Here is a 25,552-nt window from a genome sequence, read left to right as displayed (position 1 = left end):
ATTTCGGGAGATTTTCGGGAGAAAATTTGTCCCGGGAGGTTTTCGGGAGAGGCGCTGAATTTCGGGAGTCTCCCGGAAAATCCGGGAGGGTTGGCAAGTATGCTCTCTATACAAGACAAAAGGATTCACAGGCAGGTGCAGGTGTTATTCATTCAGCCCCACACGCACATGTAGCCACACCCACTATCCCAGGTGACAAGCGAGAAACAAATCCCTTCCTCTACAGTGCCTTTATTTGTAGTGGACCGTGGTAGCCCTGGAAGTACAGACGCCTTGACCGACCTACTTTAAGTGACGATGCCAGTGCATGACTCCGCCATGCGAGGGGGCATCCACTGCAAATGACCACCACAATCTTATTAATGCAGGTCTCACAAATGACCCTGGGACTTTTCGGTTGAATCTAAACAAGTCTAATCTCTTCTTTTTTTGTTTGGTCATAATTCAGGGCGAGAACCAGAAAAGCTGTCCTACATCTCAAAGTATTTGAAGGCAGTGTCCCTGTTCCGAGATTACAGTAATGTCGCGCAAGATCCGGATTTCAGTCAGGTCAGTCATGTCAGTCGCTTTAAATAGTGATCAAAGATAGACTCCTCACAGTAACTGTGGCACATTATAACCACTTCCTCTCTCAACATTTCGGTAAAGGTTGTCGAGTTGGACCTTGGTACTGTGGTTCCCTGCTGCAGTGGCCCAAAAAGACCTCAGGACAGAATTGCTCTTTCAGACATGAGAAAAGACTTTGAAACCTGCCTGGCAGCAAAGGCGAGTTCCACACAACGCAAATCACCGTTTTCAAGTTTGTTTCACGCTTTCAAGGTCATTCCTTTTCTACAACTGCAAACCAAATTGATAGACTGGGCGACAATATGATCGTGATCAATTTCAGGTAGAATGTTTTTTTTTTTTTTTTTAATTAAATCAACATAGAAAAAAACACACGATACACTTTCAACTAGTGCATCAACCCAAAAAAAAAACCTTCCTCCCCCATTCACACTCATACTCACCCACTCACACAAAAGGGGTTGTTTTTTCTGCTATCAATATTCTGGTTCCCACAACATGGACAACACTTCTGCAAGGGACACAACACAGTCCCTGAAGCACACTTGATTGTTTGTGCTGCTGGTCCACTAACATTTTCATTTAATTACTATTTTTTCTTTCTTTTTTCTCCCTTATGTAATTATTTTTATATTGTTTTACTTTCCCTTTTATCCAAGAAAATATTTATTTATCGTATCTATAAAAAAAATATATTAAAAAAAATAGGAAAGAAAGGACCTTATCTTCACCAGACCTGGTTGTAAATGAAATTAGCTTCGTTTAAAGATTTTTTTTTTTTAAACCAGATCCAGTCCAGATAATGTCCAAGTCGGGTCCAGCAACACACACCTTCATTCATGTACACTGACAAAAAAAAAAAAATCTATAAACAAAATTACATTCTCAAAACAAAAACAAAAAAAAAATGTATGTACAGTCCAGCTTATGTTCAGGTCACTAAAAATTAGGGAATACAACAACAGATAGCATATAATCTATAAACATAATTAGACTTTCAACATAAGCCTTTGAGGACTTCCCATCTTTTTTTATTTATTTTTTGGCATCATTATCGTTTTCAACCATGTAACTTTCTAAAGTTAAAAAATACTGAATAAATGTTTTAAAGAAAGTAATACTAAGTGAATATCTGTTTTTGGCCTTAAAAATAAACCTTTTACCGAGTACTATAATTAAATTGATTAAATCCTGATTGTCAATGAACTCTCCCAAAATAACAGAAACCACATCAAGCTTCATAAACAAACCAATCCTAATCCTTGGGTAGAATGTTTTCCCCTATTTTTTTAAAGGTACCAATGAATACAAATTACAGAGATCATTCAAAATATTTCATCTGATCAAAAACTAGTTGTTTAAAATGTCACTTCATACACTGCAGTGTTGGCACTAGGAATTTTCAAAATGGGGTCCCAGGGACCCCATCAAGTCATTAAAATGGGGTCCCACGGTACATTTTTGGGGTCCCACTTTTTTGTAACTGTTTTGAAAACAAATGATAAATGTATGCATTATCCTGTTATGTCTCACATTCTATATTGTTTTGGAAAAAGGATGTCATAACCGTTACTTAATTCATTTTAAAAAATAATACAAAAGGAAACCAATTTTTATGCATATGTATATGTACAAACACCGTTTCCATATGAGTTGGGAAATTGTGTTAGATGTAAATATAAACGGAATACAATGATTTGCAAATCCTTTTCAACACATATTCAGTTGAATATGCTACAAAGACAACATAACATTTTTTTTTTTGCAAATAATCATTAACTTTGGAATTTGATGCCAGCAACCTGTGACAAATAAGTTGGGAAAGGTGGCAAAAAATACTGATAAAGTTGAGGAATGCTCATCAAACACTTATTTGGAACATCCCACAGGTGAACAGGCAAATTGGAAACAGGTGGGTGCCATGATTGGGTATAAAAGTAGATTCCATGAAATGCTCAGTCATTCACAAACAAGGATGGGGCGAGGGTCACCACTTTGTCAACAAATGCGTGAGCAAATTTTTTAACAGTTTAAGAAAAACCTTTCTCAACCAGCTATTGCAAGGAATTTAGGGATTTCACCATCTACGGTCCGTAATATCATCAAAGGGTTCAGAGAATCTGGAGAAATCACTGCACGTAAGCAGCTAAGCCCGTGACCTTCGATTCCTCAGGCTGTACTGCATCAACAAGCGACATCAGTGTGTAAAGGATATCACCATATGGGCTCAGGAACACTTCAGAAACCCACTGTCAGTAACTACAGTTGGTCGTTACATCTGTAAGTGCAAGTTAAAACTCTCCTATGCAAGGCGAAAATCGTTTATCAACAACACCCAGAAACACCGTCGGCTTCGCTGGGCCTGAGCTCATCTAAGATGGACTGATACAAAGTGGAAAAGTGTTTTGTGGTCTGACGAGTCCACATTTCAAATTTGTTTTTGGAAACTGTAGACGTCGTGTCCTCCAGACGAAAGAAGAAAAAAAACATCCGGATTGTTATAGGCGCAAAGTTGAAAAGCCAGCATCTGTGATGGTATGAGGGTGTATTAGTGGCCAAGACATGGGTAACTTACACATCTGTGAAGGCGCCATTAATGCTGAAAGGTACATACAGGTTTTGGAGCAACATATGTTGCCATCCAAGCAACGTTACCATGGACGCCCCTGCTTATTTCAAAACAATGCCAAGCCACGTGTTACATCAACGTGGCTTCATAGTAAAAGAGTGCGGGTACTAGACTGGCCTGCCTGTAGTCTAGACCTGTCTCCCATTGAAAATGTGTGGCGCATTATGAAGCCTGAAATACCACAACGGAGACCCCCGGACCGTTGAACAACTTAAGCTGTACATCAAGCAAGAATGGGAAATAATTCCACCTGAGAAGCTTAAAAAATGTGTCTCCTCCATTCCCAAACGTTTACTGAGTGTTGTTAAAAGGAAAGGCCATGTAACACAGTGGTGAACATGCCCTTTCCCAACTACTTTGGCACGTGTTGCAGCCATGAAATTCTAAGTTAATTATTATTTGCACAAAAAAATATAGTTTATGAGTTTGAACATCAAATATGTTGTCTTTGTAGTGCATTCAATTGAAAATGGGTTGAAAAGGATTTGCAAATCATTGTATTCCGTTTATATTTACATCTAACACAATTTTGCTGCCGCCCCAAAATCAAAGTTCTCCGGCTGACGAGGAACACTGACACATCTAATCTCTGCATATTTCACCAAAATACCCTTATGGTCATTACCAGTGTTGGGACTAACGCGTTACAAAGTAACGCGTTACTGTAACGCCGTTAGTTTCGGCGGTAACTAGTAATCTAACGCGTTATTTTTTTTTATTCAGTAATTTAGCTACCGTTACTACATGATGCGTTACTGCGTTATTTTACGTTACTTTTGATGTAGTATCGGCTAGAAACAGAAGCGCTGCGGTGTCGTTCTTCTGAATCTTCCTCTGTCACAAGCCGGAGAGAAGAAAAGAGGTGGGGTCTATGTGTGTGTGGGTGTGGGTGTGGGGGAAAAAAGTTGTTGGCACGTTCAGTCCACACACAGCGTGGTCATGGCGAGCGGAGTAACGGAGGAGCTTGAACGCCCCCGCCATTGAATCGGTGTGTTTATAAGTGCAGACTCGGTTGTGCAAAACGAGGGTTTTAAACACATGCTGAACGTGCTTGAACCACGTTACGACATCCCGTCGCGCACCCACTTCAGCAATAAGATTGTGCCAGATCTTTATGAGCAGGAGAAGAAAAAAGTTGTGGATGAACTATCCCGAGCATCATCTGTTGCGCTCATGACAGACTGGTGGACGTCCAGCGGAACTATAAGCGCTCACTTCATCACAGCAGACTGGGAGATGAGAAGACACGCCCCCTCTACGAGAGTCACCTTGCGCAGGTACTGACACAAGCAGTGGAGGACTGGAAGATAAAGATATCCCAGTCACACGTGATAATGCCAAAAATCAAATAATTACAGAGAATGAGGCAGGACTGGGACCACAGATAGGTGCTTTGCACATGTAGTGAATTTGGCATCACAGAAGGGAATCTCAGTCAATAGGATGGAGCGCCTCTTTGGGAGGATCAGGAAGGTTTCTTACTTCCACCCAAGCACAACAGCTGCTCATGTGCTTAAGACAAAGCAAGAAATGCTAAAGCTGCCTGCTCATACATGATGTCCCAACGAGGTGGAACTCCACTTATGATATGTTGGAGCAGCAGGCAGCTATATACTCTGCATTGACCCACAACACCCTGAAGACAAATGTCACCCTGTCTGATGATGATGTGAGAGTGGCAGGTGAGGTCCTCCAGGTGCTTAAACCCCTCAAAAGTGTTCCATCTCTACTGAGCACTGAAACTTCACCATCTGTGTCAATGATCCTGCCACTGAAAACAAGTATTCTACAATCCATGGCTCCAAGTGTGGAAGACAGCAGCATCACTCCAGATATCAGGCTTTATGTTTCAAGGAAGATGATGTGCCTTCTTATGTTGCACTTTAACTTGTTTTTTATTCATGGTCATTGGTCCAAGTTTAAAGAAAGGAGGAATGCCTTTTTATGTTGCACTGTTTTTCATTAATTATGTTAAAAGGAAAATAAAAATGTATGTCAAGTTGATCAACAGATTGTATTATTCTCCAGTGCAATAACATTACTGAAATGAAGGCAAAAAGGGCATTAATGGGAGCTTTAAAAAAAAAAAGAAGAAAAAAAGAAGTAACTAATAGTTACTTTTCACAGTAACGCATTACTTTTTGGTGTAAGTAACTGAGTTTTAGTAACTGAGTTACTTTTGAAATAAAGTAACTAGTAACTGTAACTAGTTACTGGTTTTCAGTAACTAACCCAACACTGGTCATTACATATATCAAAATCAAGTGCTTACTGTACTGTTTACTTTTTAGAGCAAATATCTACCCATACAACCACTTTGCTGCCGCCAAAAATTGATTTGAAGGGTATTTCAACAAGTAAACAGTACAGGAGGTACTTGATTGTGATATATGTAATGCCCATTAGGGTATTCTGGTAAAATATGCAGAGTTAAGATGTGTCAGTATCAAAATATTACTTGAAATCAATTCTTGGTAACATCAAAGTGGTCGTTTGGGTAGATTTTCGCTTTGTAAAGGGTATTTCAACAAGTAGACAGTACAATAGGTACTTGATTTTGACATATGTAATGCTCATAAGGGTATTCTAGTCAAATATGCGTGTGTAAACATCGAAATATTACGTAGAATCACTTTTTGTCAGGCAATATTACATTTTAAGAAAATGTTACATAAATGAATACATCCAAACACTTTATAAATACTTATTATGTGCACAAAAATATAACAGTTACAATTGTATGTATCTTCCAAACAAGAAAGAGGTTTTATCGCATCAACATCGGACTAACAACAGTTCGTTAAATCTCATTAATACCACAGAAGAGGCAAACTGAGGACGGTGCGGCGCGGTTGGGAGAGTGGCCGTGCCAGCAACCTGAGGGTTCCTGGTTCAATCCCCATCTACCAACCTAGTCACGTCCGTTGCGTATTGAGCAAGACACTTCACCCTTGCTCCTGATGTGTCGTGGTTAGGGCCTTGCATGGCAGCTCCCGCCATCATTGTGTGAATGTGTGTGTGTGTGTGTGAATGGGTGAATGTGGAAGTAGTGTCAAAGCGCTTTGAGTACCTTGAAGGTAGAAAAGCGCTGTACAAGTATAACCCATTTACCATTGAACTGTCATTTTCCAGACACGATAAAAGCTTAAATAATGTCAAACACGTAGCGTTACAATAACCACGAAGATAAAGTGTTTGTCAAAGGCATAGATGTGTGTGCCCAAGTTAAAGGAAAGGACAGGCTGTCTTCTTCTAATGGATTTATTACAATCTTTGCAAGCTGGGTAACATTTGTTGTGGTTCTGAAACAACATGGTAACGCTTGCTGTGGTCTGGAACAACGTGGCACACAATCAGAAATGCAGCCAATATTACATACAGATAATGTGTCATCCTCGACAGCACACTCTCCTTTCAAGCCCACATAAACAACATTACCCTTTCATCTACGAAACATTAATCGACTTCGCCCATCCCTTACCCCACATACTGCTGCCATACTAGTCCATAGCCTTGTCACCTCTTGCCTGGACTACTGCAACTCTCTCCTGTTTGGTCTCCCTCACAAGTCACTTCACAAACTTCAGCTTCTCCAGAACTCCGCAGCCCGGATAATCACCAGAACCCCTTCAATCCAGCACATCACCCCTGTTCTGCAGCAACTCCACTGGCTACTCATCATACACCCTATCCACTTTAAAATAATTCTCCTCACTTTCAAAGCTATCCATAACCTCTCTCTGTCATGTCTCTCTGACCTGATCCATGTCGCCACGCCCTCACGTTCCCTAAGATCTTCTTCATCCATCCATCTCACTGTCCCCTTATTTAAACTGTCCACCATGGGTGCCCGAGCTTTCAGCCGCTCTGCCCCTCATCTTTGGAACTCATTACCACCAGACCTTCGTAACTTAGACTCAATATCCCTCTTCAAATCAAGACTCAAAACACACCTATTCCTGACTGCTTATTCATCTTATCGATCTCTGTTGTTGTTGTTCTTTTCATCCAATTGATTTTACTGTTTTGATTTTGTACGGTGTCCTTGAGTGCCCAGAAAGGCGCCTTATAAGTAAAATGTATTATTATTATTATTATTATTATGAGACATGCAAGTGGGGCTGGGCGATATATCGATATACTCGATATATCGCGGGTTTGTCTCTGTGCGATATAGAAAATGACTACCGTGATATTCGAGTATACGTTCTCACGCAGTTGCTTTTAGCTGCGGGCATTACACTGCATGCGTTTCCCACTCTTTGTTGTCTCTCCTTCTCACAGAGAGATAAAACAAGCGCACCTTCTTACATATGTCACGTGTGCAACGTCACACGCTACCGCGGAGCAGAGAGGTAGCGACATGGTAACGTTAGCTGTGATGCGAGTGGTAATACGAGAGAGAGAAGGTGCAAATCTGGTAACAAATGGAGGAAGAATGAATTTCCAAGAAACACAGCACGGGATCCATCGCCCGGCGGTGGTTTGGCTTCAAGTGGGAATATGTTGGACATTTATGCGGCAAAAGCGTTGCTACAAAAAGTAGCACCACTGCTAATGTAACATCATTTGAAAAGTCACCCGCTAGAGAATGAAGACTGCTTGAAACTCCGCATGTCAACATCTCCAGATCATTTCCAGATCAACACCGTATGACAAAAAAAGTCAACAACAGAAGGAGATAACGTCCGCAGGAACCTACCACATAGTGAAGGACATACACCATTTGATTTCCTATTATGCAGTTCATTTTTATTTGACAGTTATTGAAATATCTTGTGTGACATCATGCACAAAAGTGTACTTTATTTGTTTTAAACTATTGTAGTGACGTTCTGTACAAAAAGTGCACTTTAATTTAGTGTTGTTTTGATATGTCATCTTAGTGACATCATGCACAAAAGTGCACTCATAGCTTGTTTTAAAATGTCTCTGACAATCTTGCACTTTCTGTTTTGGAAATGACATGAATGTTTGTGCCACTGCTTAATAACTGTTTAATAAATACAGTTTTGGTAAATTGACTTAGTTGTGATTTCCCTCTCTGCATGAAAGTTTAAAATGAGCATATATTAATGCAGTATGAACAAGAATGTTTTAATGTAGACACATAGAATCATCATACTGCTGAGATTATATGCATCAAGTGTTCATTCAAGGCTAAAGAAAAATATCGAGATATATATCGTGTATCGTGACATGGCCTAAAAATATCGAGATATTAATAAAAGGCCATATCGCCCAGCCCTACATGCAAGTACAGTATAAATTAGATATACAGAGGACATAAGTAAAGGAAATTAAATGATCTCAAATATACCTTCAAACAGGGCATAATGATGCAATATGTACACACAGCTAGCCTAGATAGCATGTAAGCATGGATTCGTAGCACTCCTCGCTAGTCAGTACCATCAACAAAGCTCACCTTTGTGCATTCACGCACAGCATAAAACATTTGGTGGACAAAATGAGACAAAGGAGTGGGCATAAAACACGTCTTTCTGTGGCTGCGACGGACAAAGTTGTACACGTAAACCAACTACGGTGAGTTCAAGGACCGCCAAAATTAGTAGGACAAAACGGCGCTGGCCAAATGCTCTCATCAGTGAAGCATAAACACAAACATATTAAACAGTGGACTTTCTGACAAATAGGAAGGTTTGTCCTCCTACAGAAACATTAATAAAACAACAAATATATTTTTCCCCTTATTTTTCTCCATTTTTTAAAACGCTCCAGGGAGCCACTAGGGCGGTGCTAAAGAGCCGCATGCAGCTCGAGAGCCGCGGGTTGCTGACCCCCGGCCTGGACCTACAGCCCCAAACAACTTGATTCCTAGGAACACTTAAACCCCTATCATGTTTTTTATTGTTTGGTTTGTCTTTGCACAAATGTAACATTTTATATTATTTTGTGCCCAACTTCAGCAAGGTTTCAAGGGTTTTGCCATATCCTCTGACTCCCAAAGCAAAACGGTTCCTTTCCAGTTCAACGGCAAAGAGTACACATTAAGTCACGGCTCGGTGGTTATTGCGGCTATCACCAGCTGCACAAACACCAGCAACCCGTCTGTCATGCTTGGAGCAGGTAGGTAAGCCCTAGTCTTTTCCTTTTTTGGCCTTTTGTTACGATTAATAAGATGTTTACTTCCAGGACTCCTGGCTAAAAAGGCAATAGAGAATGGGTTAAGTGTGAAGCCTTACATAAAGACAAGTCTTTCACCCGGCAGTGGAGTGGTAACGTCCTACCTAAAGGAGAGTGGCGTAATGGACTATCTCTTTCAGTTGGGGTAAGCAGGCACCATACCCAACCTGGTCTTTGTCGGCTGCCGTTCTAATGTTTCTGGTAATCATTGCTGCTTTTGTCCTTTCAGCTTTGAGGTTGTCGGCTACGGTTGCATGACATGTATAGGAAACAGTGGGCCTCTCCCTGAGCCAGTTGTGGAGGCCATCACCCAGGTAATAATCTTTTAGCGGCTGTCTCCACATTGGCACAAATGGGTTATACTTGTATAGCGCTTTTCTACCTTCAAGGTCAGGGGAGGGCAATTAATTTTTACCGGGGGCCGGATGAGCAACCAGAGCACTGCTGGAGGGCCACATCGACAATATTTCAATTAAATGTTGCTCAATATTATTTTTGATATACCGTAAGATTAAAAAAAAAAATAATAATAATAATATAATTTAACCTAACTTAACTTTATACAAAAGCAGATTGCTTCTGATGGTTTTATTTAAACTCTTAAGCCTTAAATATTTATATTAGGCGATGTGAAATTGAAATAAGAAAACAAAAACAATCATTTGTTTTTGTTTAACTCTTCCGGGACGCTACAAGGTGTGTGTGTGTGTGTGGGGGAGGTTTGGTGGTAGCGGGGGTGTATTTTGTAGCGTCCCGGAAGAGTTAGTGCTGCAAAGGATTCTGGGTATTTGTTCTGTTGTGTTTATGTTGTGTTACGGTGCAGATGTTCTCCCGAAGTGTGTTTGTCATTCTTGTTTGGTGTGGATTCACAGTGTGGCGTATATTTCTAACAGTGTTAAAGTTTTTTATATGCATTCACTCGTGTGTGTGTACAGAAGCTGCACATAACTTGTGACTGGGTCTGACCGATGTTAGAATGGATGAAAAGCGGACGTGACGATAGCGCGTTGAGTACGTTAAAGGCAGTGCATTTAAGGCACGCCCCCAAGACTGTGGTCCGGGTGGACTACGAGATATAATGACTGATGAACACCTTCGTTCGATAATGAAGGTTGCCTCAGCTCAAAGCCTGAGCCCTGACATTAATGAACTAGCATCCAAGAAAAGATGGCAGGTATCTGGCTTGGGCACATCAGATTAGATCAGTGTGTTGCAAACTGAGCAGTTTAAAGTCCTGAATGGTTGTTTTATTCATTATTTTATTTTCAAATTCATTAGCCTGTGGAAAAAGTTTATGTTGATATTTACCTCAGAAGGCTACAAATAGAAAAGAGACATTCAATTTTTATTTAAATTGTATTTGATATGCCATTGATATTTTTTAATTATTATTATTATTATTTGAAACTTGATTTTGCATGTCACTATAAAGTTGTATAAGCCTTGCTTGTTCAATATTCAATGCAAAACTTGTTTGGGTCCCTATTAAAAGGTTAATTTGTTCAACCTTGGTCCGCGGCTTTGTTCAGTTTTAAATTTTGGCCCACTCTGTATTTGAGTTTGACACCCCTGTTATAGACGTACCATAATAATACTCGTATGTTTAATGCGCCGACAATCCACCAAGCGGTGCGGCTTCATAGCTTACCGATGTCGTACTAAAAACATTTTGACAGATTTTCGAGCGCCGTGTGTAATGTTCTATATTCTCAATGGAACATTTAAAGTATTGGTGTTGTTTACTGCCATCATATTGCAGTCTACACGTACCTCTTATGTATGACTGCCATCTACTGGTCACATTTATCATTGCACCATGTACCAAATAAAATTGCTTCGAGGTCAGTAAGCACATCCAGAATTATGCCGTACATTAGGTGCACCGGGTTATAAGGCGCACTGTCGATTTTTGAGAACATGAAAAGATTTTAAGTGCGCCTTATAGTCTGAAAAATACGGTACATTAATTATATTTATACAGAACAGAACAGGGTGACACCCTTACTAGGGAAGTAGCGATTAATCGTACTAATGGTATACCGAATCACAATTCCAGACGATTAGAATTACTGTTTAAATTGAAATATTGTAAAACCATAAATCAATAACCGCACTCACGGATTGGTGACACTGCTCATTTACTGGAGAAGCAAGCTAGCGCGCTAATGCTTACTGGCTAGTTAAAATGCTAACCTGAATAGAAGATACATTAACACCTTTCCCTATTAAAGGGGAACTGCATTTATTTATTTTTTAGCCTATATTCACAATCCTTATGAAAGACAAAAACACATAATTTTTTTTTTTTTATGCATTCTACAAAGTAAATAAATGCGATCAAACAATGGAGCCTTTGGGAGTTGCTCTATCCTGCCAATAAAGCCCTTAAAAAACTCCATCATTGTTTGATATACACGCTGTAATGAATGTAGTAACAGGCACATTTATAATAAAATTTAATATTTATGTATTTTGTTCATTTTAAGCATATGCGGCGCATTCAATTCGAAAAAGTATGACGATGTTCGGTTTTAAAAAAAAAAAATGACCTGTCTTGTCTTTCATAATGATTGTGAACGGTAGGCACAATTCCCCAAAAAGTGCCGTTCCCCTTTAAGAAATGACATCTTTCTAAAATTGTATAAACACATTGCTGTCTGAGCAACTCATCTATTGAACCAGGTCAGGGGTCGGCAACCTTTACCAGTCAAAGAGCCATTTTGACCAGTTTCACAAATCAAAGAAATCAATGGGAGCCACAAAATTCTTTTAAAATTTAAAAAATGACACTGCATACAAAGTTTTATTTTTGATTTGTGCTATGTATAAACCAAGGGTTTCGAGCTTTGTATGAATGGCGCTTGACAGCGTCATACTTGTCAACCTACCAATGTTTCAGCGTACTACGAAATTCAAGGCAACTATTCTCTCGAACGTGCCGTGATGGTACAGTATTTAGCGTCCACTACACAGCCTTACTGGTATGGGACTTCTGCTTACTCACGGTAATGACAGCAAGGCATACTTAGTCAACAACCACACAGGTTACACTGACGGTGGCGGTATAAACTTTAACACTCTTACTAATAATGTGCTGTGAACCCACACCAAACAAGAATGACAAACACATTTCGGGAGAACATCTGCACCTTAACACAACATAAACACAACAGAACAAATACCCAGAATCCCATGCAGTCCTGACTCTTCCGGGCTACATTATACACCCCGCTACCAAACCCCGCCCACATCAACCGACGCACGGAGGGGGGGGGGGGGGGGGTGATGTGTGGGGGAGCAGGGTTGGGGTGGGGGCGGGGTTTGGTGGTAGCAGAGGTGTATAATGTAGCCCGGAAGAGTCAGGGCTGCATGGGATTCTGGGTATTTGTTATGTTGTGTTTATGTTGTGTTAAGGTGCAGATGTTCTCCCAAAATGTGTTTGTCATTCTTGTTTGGTTTTGGTTCAAAGTGTGGCGCATTATTAGTAAGAATGTTAAAGTTATTTTATATGGCCACCGTCAGTGTAACCTGTGTGGTTGTTGACCAAGTATTATTGCTGTCACTTACGTGTACAAGAAGAAAATGCGTACATCAAAAGGCTGGGCTGATATGCTATTTGTACAAATTGTAGAGGGTGCTAAATGTTGTACCATCATGACACGCCCTTATTATTGTAAGGGTGAAAATCGAAGAAAATTAATCCCGGGAGTTATCTGCGAGAGGCACTGAAATCCGGAAATCTCCCGGGAAAATTGGGAGGGTCGGCAAGTATGCAGCTGAGCCGCATCAGAGTGATCAAAGAGCCGCATGCGGCTCCGGAGCCGTGGGTTGCCGACCCCTGAACCAGGTGATCGATTTATACACGCAGGAATATGTCAAGGAGGTGTCTACAACAGGAAGTGACCCCGCAACGTCACGTAAACCCTCGTTTTTCCTTTATTAATAAAAAAAAAATACACTCCAAAATCTTGATCTAAAATGGAATATGATAAAAATATTTAAACACTCAAATAAAAAAAACGTCTTTCAAGAAGCCAGAACAATATTTAAATATTTTGTTGTTGTTTTTTCGCGAAAGTGTGTGTATCTTACTATTAAAATGTTTGAATAAAAATGTGTACTTTTTGAGCACATCAACAGTATTGAGATAATGACAACCGTGACAATGTTACATTTTCATATCATTACATCCGTAACACTTAAAGGCCTACTGAAATGCAATTTTCTTATTTAAACAGGGATAGCAGGTCCATTCTATGTGTCATACTTGATCATTTCGCGATTTTGCCATATTTTTGCTGAAAGGATTTAGTAGAGAACATCGACGATAAAATTCGCAACTTTTGGTCGCTGATAAAAAAGCCTTGCCTGTACCGGAAGTAGCAGACGATATGCGCGTGACGTCACAGGCTGTGGAGCTCCTCACAGCCGCACATTGTTTACAATCATGGCCACCAGCAGCGAGAGCGATTCGGACCGAGAAAGCGACGATTTCCCTATTAATTTGAGCGAGGATGAAAGATTCGTGGATGAGGAAAGTGAGAGTGAAGGACTAGAGGGCAGTGGGAGCGATTCAGATAGGGAAGATGCTGTGAGAGGCGGGTGGGACCTGATATTCAGCTGGGAATGACTAAAACAGTAAATAAACACAAGACATATATATACTCTACTAGCCACAACACAACCAGGCTTATATTTAATATGCCACAAATTAATCCCGCATAACAAACACCTCCCCCCTCTCGTCCATATAACCCGCCAATACAACTCAAACACCTGCACAACATACCCACAGCCCAAAGTACCGTTCACCTCCCCAAAGTTCATACAGCACATATATTTCCCCAAAGTCCCCAAAGTTAGGTACGTGACATGCACATAGCGGCACGCACGTACGGGCAAGCGATCAAATGTTTGGAAGCCACAGCTGCATGCGTACTCACGGTACCGCGTCTGCGCATCCAACTCAAAGTCCTCCTGGTAAGAGTCTCTGTTGTCCCAGTTCTCCACAGGCCAATGGTAAAGCTTGACTGTCATCTTTCGGGAATGTAAACAATGAAACAGCGGCTGTGTTTGTTGTTGCTGCAGCCGCCCGCAATACACCGCTTCCCACCTACAGCTTTCTTCTTTGCTGTCTCCATTGTTCATTGAACAAATTGCAAAAGATTCACCAACACAGATGTCCAGAATACTGTGGAATTTTGCGATGAAAACAGACGACTTAATAGCTGGCCTCCATGCTGTCCCAAAATGTCCTCTACAATCCGTGACGTCACGTGCGGCGTCATCATACCGAGACGTTTTCAGCAGGATATTTCGCGCAAAATTTAAAATTGCACTTAAGTTAGCTAACCCGGCCGTATTGGCATGTGTTGCAATGTTAAGATATCATCATTGATATATAAACTATCAGACTGCGTGGTCGGTAGTAGTGGGTTTCAGTAGGCCTTTAAACAAGGCAGTGATATGATCGCTTAATCGGAATCAATTATTATACTCTAATGCAGTGTTTTTCAACCACTGTGCCGTGGCACACTAGTGTACCGTGAGATATTGTTTGGTGTGCCATGGGAGATTATGTAATTTCACCTAATTGGGTTAAAAATATTTTTTTGCAAACCAGCAATTGTAATCCGCAAAGTGCCGTTGTTGAGCGTCTGTGCTGTCTAGAGCTCGGCAGAGTAACCGTGTAATACTCTTCCATATCAGTAGGTGGTAAAAAGGTATCTAACGCTTCAACCAAAAATAAACAAAAGGCGAGTGCCGCTAAGAAAAGGCATTGAAGCTTAGGGATGGCGGTGCAAAATGAAGCTAAAACTAAACTGGCTGCAAAGTAAACAAAAACAGAATTCTGGACGACAGCAAAGACTTACAGCGCGTGGAGCAGACGGCGTCCACAAAGTACATCCGTACATGCCATGACAATCAACACCAAAATAGGAGCACAAGACAAGAACTAAAACACTACACACAGGTAAACACCAAAAAACTCAAAATAAGTGACGGCGTGATGTGACAGGTGGTGACAGTACACCTACTTTGAGACAAGAGCTATAGTGATGCATGCTTGGTTATGGTTTGAATTTATATCCAAGGTTGACAAACACTGATGTAATGTAATTCAAGCAACTATTGGCTTAACTATTTTCATGGTTACACTGTCCTTAACATCTGAGAGTGTGGGGTGCAATCAAATTGTGGGGGTCTGTGTGTGGCGTGTCTAAGTCTGAAGAGGTGCTAGTCTCACCAACTTGGTGCCGAGTGTATTTGGTGCCAGTCCATCCAACAAAAGTCAACAAACAACAAGTGTATGTCCATCTAAGACGAATGAGGATTTTGGAGCTCCTTCGCTGCGCTGTCCTCCGGTGGAGGTTTGTAGCAACAACTTTGCCAAGCCATTTTAACGGGAAGACGAAATCCAGAGTAGAACGTTTGTGTTTGAGCGAGTTTAAACGTTTCACTCTCATTGTCATCCCATTGGGTTGAGTTTTTTCTTGCCCTGATGTGGGATCTGAGCCGAGGGTGGCTTGTGTAGCCCTTTGAGACATTCGTGATTTAGGGCTATATAAGTAAACGATTGATTGATTGATTGATTGATTGAATTGTCTGTTTCTGGCCCTTAAAGTGATCATAACTTCACCTTGCAGAGCGGACAACTCTGCAAGCTGCTTTCCAGTTAATCAATACATACACTTATTTGCAAGTTTGTGCAGAAAATGCTAAAGTGGTCACTGCAAACTCAAGAACAGTGCTTTCATTTGACCTCTTGCTAGAAATAGGCATATTTGTCTTCCATGTGCTTGATTGAGTCTGGGCAACGTGACGTCACGTGAAACCAAGTCATTCTTAGGTGCATTTAATTGTTCACTCTGCTTTGTGTCTTAGGGAGATTTGGTTGCTGCAGGTGTTCTCTCGGGCAACCGCAACTTTGAGGGACGCGTTCACCCCAACACCAGAGCCAACTACCTTGCGTCGCCTCCACTCGTCATTGCTTATGCAATAGCCGGGACTGTTAAGATCGACTTTGAGACAGAACCTATCGGTGAGTGTTGTGTAACCTCCAAAAGTTGATCGATATTGAAGGTTTTTTAACCAAACTTTAAAAAAAAAAAATCATGTGAGACCAGAGACAAAATCACGAGAGCCAGGTTGTCCGTGAAAAGAGACACGGGCTTGTTACCTTACTTAGGTAACTGGAGACGAAAATAGACGTAGATGCATGGATCAGGTGTTGCGCGAAACTAGCCATTATGTGACAGTTTATCTTTAAAACAAGGTGAGAGTCACGGCTACCCGCCAAGATGACCCACAGGATACGTCACACCATCAACACCATCTCCGTGCTTTGCCATTCATCAATATTGTAACATCCCAAGGAATGGAGGCTCAGACAGATTCCCAGTTTGTTAAAAAGCAACAGGCTCAATCTCCGTGTCTCACTCTTTTATGTATGAATGAATGATCTTTATTTGTCATTGTGCATGTACAGGTACAGGTCCAACGAAATTTAGGTTGCTTCCCTGAGGTGCTTTGCATTTAAAAAAAAAGAAGAAACCACACAATATACAGAAACACAATATACACAATATGTAATATACAATATGGCCTAAGACCACTCTAAGAGGCAATGTAAAAAAAACGAGACAATAAAAAGTATAAAGTGACTAGTAAACTGACTAGAGAGGAGTAATGCTGGTTCCCAGTGTGCTGAGGGGGTGGGAGTCAGTATTTCCTACATCCTATGCTGTGCAGGCTTTTATTGTGGATTAAATATATAAATAATATGGTAAATATTGTCCAGTTGGCGTGTAATCGCTGATTGCACAGTCCTGGATCGTGATTGACCGGTCGCTTCCTCATGTTTGCACGAGGGAGTTTTTATTTTTATTTTTTATTGTATTTTTTTATTTTTTATTTTATTTTATTTTATTTTTTACATTTTATCTGGCAACATTCCTTTCAACTCCACAACACTTCGCATCCTTGTCCCGGAAGTCCCGCCCCCAGTCAACCCCCGGAAAAGATTGGCTAAAACCCCCGGAAAAGATTGGCTAAAATCCCCGGAAAAGATTGGCTAAAACCCGTGGAAAATATATATTTTTGACATGTGTTTGCCTTATACTGTATTTTTCTAACCATAGGGCGCACCGGATTAAAAGGCGCACTGCCAATGAGCGGGTTTATTCAGGTCTATTTTCATCCAAAAGGAGCTCCGGATTATAGGGCGCATTAAAGGGGTCGTATTGTGATTTTTTTCAAAATTTAAAACACGATCTTATGAAATGGTAGTTCTCTGGTCAAAATGTTGCATAGATTATGTTTTACAGACCATCTTCAAGTAACTTTCAGAGCGTCGCTTCAGGATGCGCCGTTTTGTGGGCGGTCTTATTTACGTGGCTCACCTTCGACAGTGTCTTCTCCCCATCATCTTTGTTGTAGCGTGCAAGGACGGGAGTGGAAGAAGTGTCAAAAAGATGGAGCTAACTGTTTTAATGATTTCAGACTTTACTTCAATCAATAACAGAGCAGCATCTCCTCATTCGGAAACAACAACACAGGAAATGTGTGCTGTGAAAAACCGTCTGACCGGTAGTGATGGGATCGGCAGTTCTTTTGACTGTACTGAATCACTAGAATCAGTTCCTTAAATTGATTCGTTCAAAAAATTTGTTCACCGAATCACTTCTGCAGCAGCAGTTCTGTGTGCAGGTCGGCGAATCATGAGTCAGTCAGTAACAGCTTCCCCAGCGGCAGATCTCGGTGTGTGTCAGTTCGCGAACGACACAAGCCCTCAGCACCCAATGAACGACGCGCACAGTGACTGAACGAGAGCCTCAATGTGACAGTCACTTCTCTGTGTCAGTAGGTTCGCGAGTCCTGTTGTTAAATATGTTTTATTGCACTGAAATGAAAATAAGAAATAAATAAAAGTGGGAAATAAAAAAAATAGTAATAGCCTACTAAAATGCTTGCAATCAACAGTTAAATAAATAGGCCTCGTTTGTTTAGTGCAAAAACAAATATTAAATTAAGAAACCCTTAACAAATGCCAACATAAAAACTAAATGTTCTGTAGCAAAGAAAATGTAAACTTAAATATGCAAACAAAAAGAAAATAAATACCTTCAAAATAAAACAAATAAATTAAGAACCAGAAATGCCAACATAAAAACTAAATGTTCTGTAGCCTATGTTTAAAAATATAACAAAGAAAATATTAACTTAAATATGCAAACAAAAAGAAAATAAACAGGCTACCTTAAATAAAACAAAACAAATATTAAACCAAGTGCCAGAAAAGCCAACATTAAAACTAAAATTTCTGTAGCTTACATTTAAAAATATAAAAATGAAAATATCAACTTAAATATGCAATAAAAAAGAAAATAAATAGCTTAAATAATATAAAAATCAAGATAAATAATAGCCTATGTATATGTACATACATTAGTTATTATTTTTATTTTAAATCTTCTCAAACAGCCTGCCCTACACTTTACCCCCCGCCCCTCCCCCTCGCGTCGCTGCTGCTCAGCCTTGCCCTGCACTGACTTTCTTTCTATCTCCTCTACTCTCATAACTTTATGTGTTGAGATAATGGGGACGGGGCGCGTGTGTGTGTTTGTTTTCATGTGGCTTGAGTCAACATTAGCCGTTAGCTTGGAGAATGAATGGAGAACGGATGCCAATGGCATGAAACATATCCCCGCGACAGGAGGAGAATCACTCGCGGCATTGGGGCAAGCAGAGCAGAGAGCGAGAGCGTTGTCGTTCACTGAGTGATTCATGTCGTTAATCCGCGGTGAACGAATCGTTCGCTCAGTCCCTCCCCCCGCCCCCATGATGAGTAGCTGGCTGCGTCGTTCGCCGACGTCGAGGTTTCAGTGAGTCACAGAATGCGCCAGTTCCACTCATACCGGCATGGTCGCGGCGGAGCTCAACTGAACTGAGAAAGGAACGAATCAGTTCATGAAGTGATTCGGTTCAGTACGTTCACTCAAAAGATTCGTTCGTTCGAACGAATCGTTCGCGAACGACACATTACTGACCAGAACCCTCTAATAACTAAAGTTCCGTGGGTAATTTATGTAAACCCACTACAGGTTTTAGTGCTTTGATAGCTAGTCTACTGACAGATATAAGTAAGAACTTTACACTACTTTATATTAGAAATGGCAACAGCGGAAGACGAATGCCACATAAGAAGGTAAAGACAAGGAAGACGCTTATGACTACGGTGTCGACACGGACTACAATTGCGGAAACGCTCACATTTTCAGGACTTATTCAGATCCCAAATACACATCAGCAGGTACCAGAAGGTAAGAAAAGTTGGTTTTCCATAACATTGCGAAACAAAACGCCAGGTAATGTGTCTGCTAATAGGTGCCATTTTGCTGTCCTTAAACACACCATAATAATACTCGTATGTTTAATGCGCCGACAATCCATCAAGCGGTGTGGCTTCATAGCTTACCAAAGTCGTACTAAAAACATTTTGACAGATCTTTGAGCGCCGTGTGTAATGTTCTATATTCTCAATGGAACATTTAAAGTTTTGCTGTTGTTTACTGCCAACATATTACAGTCTACATGTATCATATACGGGAAACATCAATGATGATTGGTTGGTGTACGTATAAGAACATCCATGATTGGTTGGTTGGTTTACTATGATGAGTCACGATTGGTTAAGATTAGGGCAAAACATTACGGACAGGCAAATCAGAGGCAAGATAGGGCAATCGAACCAGGAAGGGAAATCACAACAGACATCCCAAATGACGACGGGAGAGTCGGAGAGGAGAAGAGGGAATATTCAAGCGGGAGATTTATTTGTTAAAAACAACTACCGTGTTTTTCGGAGTATAAGTCGCTTCAGAGTATAAGTCGCACCGGCTGAAAATGCATAATAAAGAAGGAAAAAAACATATATAAGTCGCACTGGAGTATAAGTCGCATTTTTGGGGGAAATTTATTTGATAAAACACAACACCAAGAATAGACATTTGAAAGGCAGTTAAAAATAAATAAAGAATAGTGAACAACAGGCTGAATAAGTGTACGTTATATGAGGCATAAATAACCAACTGAGAAGGTGCCTGGTATGTTAACGTAACATATTATGGTAAGAGTCATTCAAATAACTATAACATATAGAACATGCTATACGTTTACCAAACAATCTGTCACTCCTAATCACTAAATCCCATGAAATCTTACACGTCTAGTCTCTTACGGGAATGAGCTAAATAATATTATTTAAAATTTTACGGTAATGTGTTAATAATTTCACACATAAGTCGATCCTGAGTATAAGTCGGCCAAACTATGAAAAAAACTGCGACTTATAATCCGAAAAATACGGTAGTTGAAGATGGCAGAGGGATTTTCTTCCTTAGATTTTTCTTTTAGCGATGTAGACAACATCCAAGAAACCCACAAAGCGTCTACTTGGCCACTTCTGGACAAATGTATGCGGCTGGATAAACGATGGCCAACACATTCATTTGAGTTGTTTACCAAAAACTGCTCTCGATGTGGAATACACACTTAAGAACACTTATGATTGTGGCATCCATGTGATGACTTTTGCTACAGTATAGTGTTTTACAACAAGACAGTAGCTGACATTTTCTACTGTTTATATTTTGACATTGAATCGTTGAATCTTTCTGAAACATAAACAACATGACTGCAAGATATTTGTTATTTCATGCTATAAATCACAAATGGCTATTCAGATAAAGGGAGTTAGCTCATAGAATAAACATTGTTTGTACTCTTTATGATTTTTGCATTTGGAGCAGTTAGACAAAGATGGACAAAGATAAGACCTTCTGGAAGAAATTTCTGTGGTCAGATAAAACAAAAATTGAGCTGTTTGGCCACAATACCCAGCAATATATTTGGAGGAGAAAAGGTAAGGCCTTTAAACCCAGGAACACCATTCCAACCGTCAAGCAAGGTGGTGGTAGTATTATGCTCTGGGCCTGTTTTGCTGCCAATGGAACTGGTGCTTTACAGAGAGTAAATGGGACAATGAAAAAGGAGGATTACCTCCAAATTCTTCAGGACAACCTAAAATCATCAGCCCGGAGGTTGGGTCTTGGGCGCAGTTGGGTGTTCCAACAGGACAATGACCCCAAACACACGTCAAAAGTGGTAAAAGAATGGCTAAATCAGGCTAGAATTAAGGTTTTAGAATGACCTTCCCAAAGTCCTGACTTAAACATGTGGACAATGCCAAAGAAACAAGTCAATGTCAGAAAACCAACAAATTTAGCTGAACTGCACCAATTTTTGTCAAGAGGAGTGGTCAAAAATTCAACCAGACACTTGTGGATGGCTACCAAAAGCGCCTTATTGCAGTGAAACTTGCCAAGGGACATGTAAGCAAACATTAACATTGCTGTACGTATACTTTTGACCCAGCAGATTTGCTCACATTTTCAGTAGACCCATAATAAATTCATAAAAGAACCAAACTTCATGAATGTTTCTTGTGACCAACAAGTATGTGCTCCAATCACTCTATCACAAAAAAATAAGAGTTCTAGAAATGATTGGAAAATCAAGACTGCCATGACATTATGTTCTTTACAAGTGTCCGTGAACTTTTGACCGCGACTTTATATATATATTTAGTTAAAGTTAAAGTACCAATGATTGTCACACACACACACGAGGTGTGGCGAAATTATTCTCTGCATTTGACCCATCACCCTTGATCACCCCCTGGGAGGTGAGGGGAGCAGTGAGCAGCAGCAGTGGTGGCCGCGCCCGGGAATCATTTTTGGTGATTTAACCCCCAATTCCAACCCTTGATGCTGAGTGCCAAGCAGGGAGGTAATGGGTCCCATTTTTATAGTCTTTGGTATGACTCGGCCGGGGTTTGAACTCACGACCTACCGATCTCAGGGCGGACACTCTAACCACTAGACCACTGAGTAGGTATATATATATTCATATATATATATATATGAATATATATATATATATATATATATATATATATATATATATATATATATATATATATATATATATATATATATATATATATATATATATATATATATTCCTTAGGTCAGGAAAAACACACAGAGGCTATTTCATCAGTACAGGTCTGTTTCACAGGTTTCCCTGCTCTTCAGGGGAGTTTATTGAAGTGTCAATGACTGTCACTTATGTATAGGGTACATTACATGGGGGCGTGGCAATTGCTGAAGATGTTACACAGTAGTGCCCTGCCTCCTTGCCGACATGATGAGACCAGTTTGTTGCGTTTCTTAAATGTGGACATGCTGGGGTGGTATATATATATATATATTTATATATATATATATATATTATTTTAAATTATTTCAGGCAAAGGTTACATCTTTTAGTTGCACTGTTGTATGGTGAGCTTGATGCGACATTTCGCCATGTAATAGCTTAATCAATTTTATTGTCTTTAAGAGTACATACGTATGTATTTGCTCAGCTCTGTGGAGTTCCTGAGTTGGAGCCTACAGAATGATGCTGTGTGACTGTTATAGCGGGTTTGAAGGTATTTACTGTGAAATCCCGGTACTATTAAACATTTTTATAATGTCCACATTAAGTTGTGTTTTTGTATCACATGTTTTAATGTTCCGTGTTTGTTTTTGATTATTTGGACTTTGAATTGGAAAGGTTGTCCAAATTAGTACCTATAGTCTGTGCTTAGCATACATGTATAATGCACATGGTCAATAATGATCACTGTGGACTAAGGGTGTAACGGTACACAAAAATTTCGGTTCGGTACGTACCTGGGTTTAGAGGTCACGGTTCGGTTCATTTTCGATACCGTAAGAAAACAACAAAATATACATTTTCTTGTTATTTATTTACCAAAATTTGTAAACAATGGCTTTATCTTTTTAACACAACAATAACATACATATACACACAGGGTCGATTGCCAGAGTTAATGCAGTCAACATATATAAAATAAAAACTAAATAAGATAAGGCTCAGAATTGGTTTAACAAAACCTTTCTACATATAAAGTGCAACATTTCCACATATAAAGTGCAACATTAAACTGCTTCAAGTTGTTGCTCAGATTAAATAAAATGACAAAACTTTTCTTCTACATACAAAAAGTGCAACATTAAACAGTTTCAAGTCAACTCAGCCTCAGATTAACTTTTCTCCCCCCCCCCCCCAGCCTTTAACCCTGGTGACTTTCACTCAATTTTCATGTTTTTTGCCAGAAAAATCAGTTTATCCACATTGTCTGCAGAAAGAGCAGACCTGCTTGCAGTTAAAATGTCTCCAACTGTGGAAAATACCCTTTCACTGGGCACGGAGGTAGCAGGTATGGCGAGGTAGTGCCAGGTTAACTTGGCAGTAAGAGGATATATGGGCTCATTGTTCTTCCACCATAGAAGTGGGTCAAAATCTAGTTGTTAATGCAATATGGTCTTAAATCTGCTGCTATAAAAACATTTGTTATTGCTTTAGCCCTGCCTGACTCGCCGAGGACAGGCTGCTTGAATGCGGTGGGGAGCTGTGTTTGTTCGTCTTTCTCTTCAATGAAGTGATGTTATCCATTGTTGTATCACACCGCGAAGCCCAAATGTTCCCAAACGGGAGATCTTAACAAGGCAGGAGGGTCTTCCAGCTCTGGCTTTTGCATGTTGTAGTAGCCCGGTCGCTGCTAGCATGCCGTGTGTTGTGCCTCAGTGTGCATTATTTACACAACGTGTGTTGCGCTACTTAATATGTCCGTGTGGAAACTCGTTCGGTAAACCTCCGAACCGAAACGGTTCAATACAAATACACGTACTGTTACACCCTTACTGTGGACCTCACCCATCAGGCGGCAAACCAAATGACAATATTTCTTAATTCACGTTTTAGAAATAAACTTGGGACAATCCGTGGGCTGTAGATTGCAGCAATTCATTAGCGTACCACTACAGTGGTACGCTTGCCACAGTTTGAGAAACACTGCTTCAAATCGTTCCGCCTTTGAGTGGGGATGGCACCTGGGATGACCTATCAGAATCTAGGGGTGTCACTGTCTACATGGACCCCAATTTCTCATTCATTCATCTGTCTTCAGCAGTGTATTTTCGGTGATAAAAGTGTATCATTTCCATACAAAATACTTTTATCACTGAAAATACACTGCCAAAACCAGATGTTCATGGTGGATCACTAACCGCTATCGATTCTCAGGTAGCAGGATAATACCGTATCGGTTCAAAGGTGGGAGGTACCACCATAGACATCTTATAAGTAGACACAGCATTGGCTGCTGTGACGCGAGAAATTCGGCCGCCATCCTGAAGTGGTGATGAGGAGCCGACGAGCAGCCTAAACTGACAGTTGACAGTAGAAAACAAAGATGGTGTTCAGCGTTTTCCTGCTCAAATGAGCGGACTGTTGAAAATAGGAATCTGGGGGATTACTTTTCACAAGTAAGATTTAACATTAACGGTTGTATTTTGTGAAAAGAATATTACCACAGAGTTGAGAAGGAGCAAATATCTTCAATAGTACTGAAATCGTAGCCGCTAGCAAACAAGAGTATGACCATAATTGCTTGTCAATGAAATTAATGACATTTAAAAATGTCATACAAACCCCGTTTCCATATGAGTTGGGAAATTGTGTTAGATGTAAATATAAACGGAATACAATGATTTGAAAATCCTTTTCACCCATATTCAATTGAATGCACTACAAAGACAAAATATTTGATGTTCAAACTCATAAACTTTATTTTTTTGTGCAAATAATAATTAACTTAGAATTTCATGGCTGCAACACGTGCCAAAGTAGTTGGGAAAGGGCATGTTCACCACTGTGTTACATGGCCTTTCCTTTTAACAACACTCATTAAACGATTGGAAACTGAGGAGACACATTTTTTAAGCTTCTCAGGTGGAATTATTTCCCATTCTTGCTTGATGTACAGCTTAAGTTGTTCAAGAGTCCGGGGGTCTCCGTTGTGGTATTTTAGGCTTCATAATGTGCTACACATTTTCAATGGGAGACAGGTCTGGACTACAGGCAGGCCAGTCTAGTACCCGCTAGAGATGCGCGGTTTGCGGACACAACCGCGGAGTCCGCGGATTATCCGCGGATCGGGCGGATGAAATTAAAAAAACTAAGATTTTATCCGCTCGCGGGTCGGGTCGGGCGGATTAATTTTTTTTTTTTTTTTTT

At 40.2% G+C, this 25,552-nt stretch overlaps 1 protein-coding gene across 1 annotated transcript in view; it reads left to right on the top strand.

Annotated features, from left to right (window-relative positions):
- Positions 1 to 25,552, top strand: part of aco1 (aconitase 1, soluble) — an 88,110-nt gene that overhangs the window by 40,926 nt on the left and 21,632 nt on the right. The window contains exons 9-14 of the mRNA XM_061961230.1: positions 449 to 549; positions 649 to 765; positions 9,127 to 9,286; positions 9,353 to 9,488; positions 9,573 to 9,657; positions 16,229 to 16,385. Of these exons, the coding sequence (XP_061817214.1) occupies positions 449 to 549; positions 649 to 765; positions 9,127 to 9,286; positions 9,353 to 9,488; positions 9,573 to 9,657; positions 16,229 to 16,385 (756 nt within the window). The remainder of the gene's footprint in view (positions 1 to 448; positions 550 to 648; positions 766 to 9,126; positions 9,287 to 9,352; positions 9,489 to 9,572; positions 9,658 to 16,228; positions 16,386 to 25,552) is intronic.

The sequence above is a fragment of the Nerophis lumbriciformis genome, linkage group LG05, assembly GCF_033978685.3.
Source record: "Nerophis lumbriciformis linkage group LG05, RoL_Nlum_v2.1, whole genome shotgun sequence".
In the NCBI taxonomy this organism is placed as follows: Eukaryota; Metazoa; Chordata; class Actinopteri; order Syngnathiformes; family Syngnathidae; genus Nerophis; species Nerophis lumbriciformis.
This window is presented reverse-complemented; position numbering and strand designations above follow the sequence as displayed.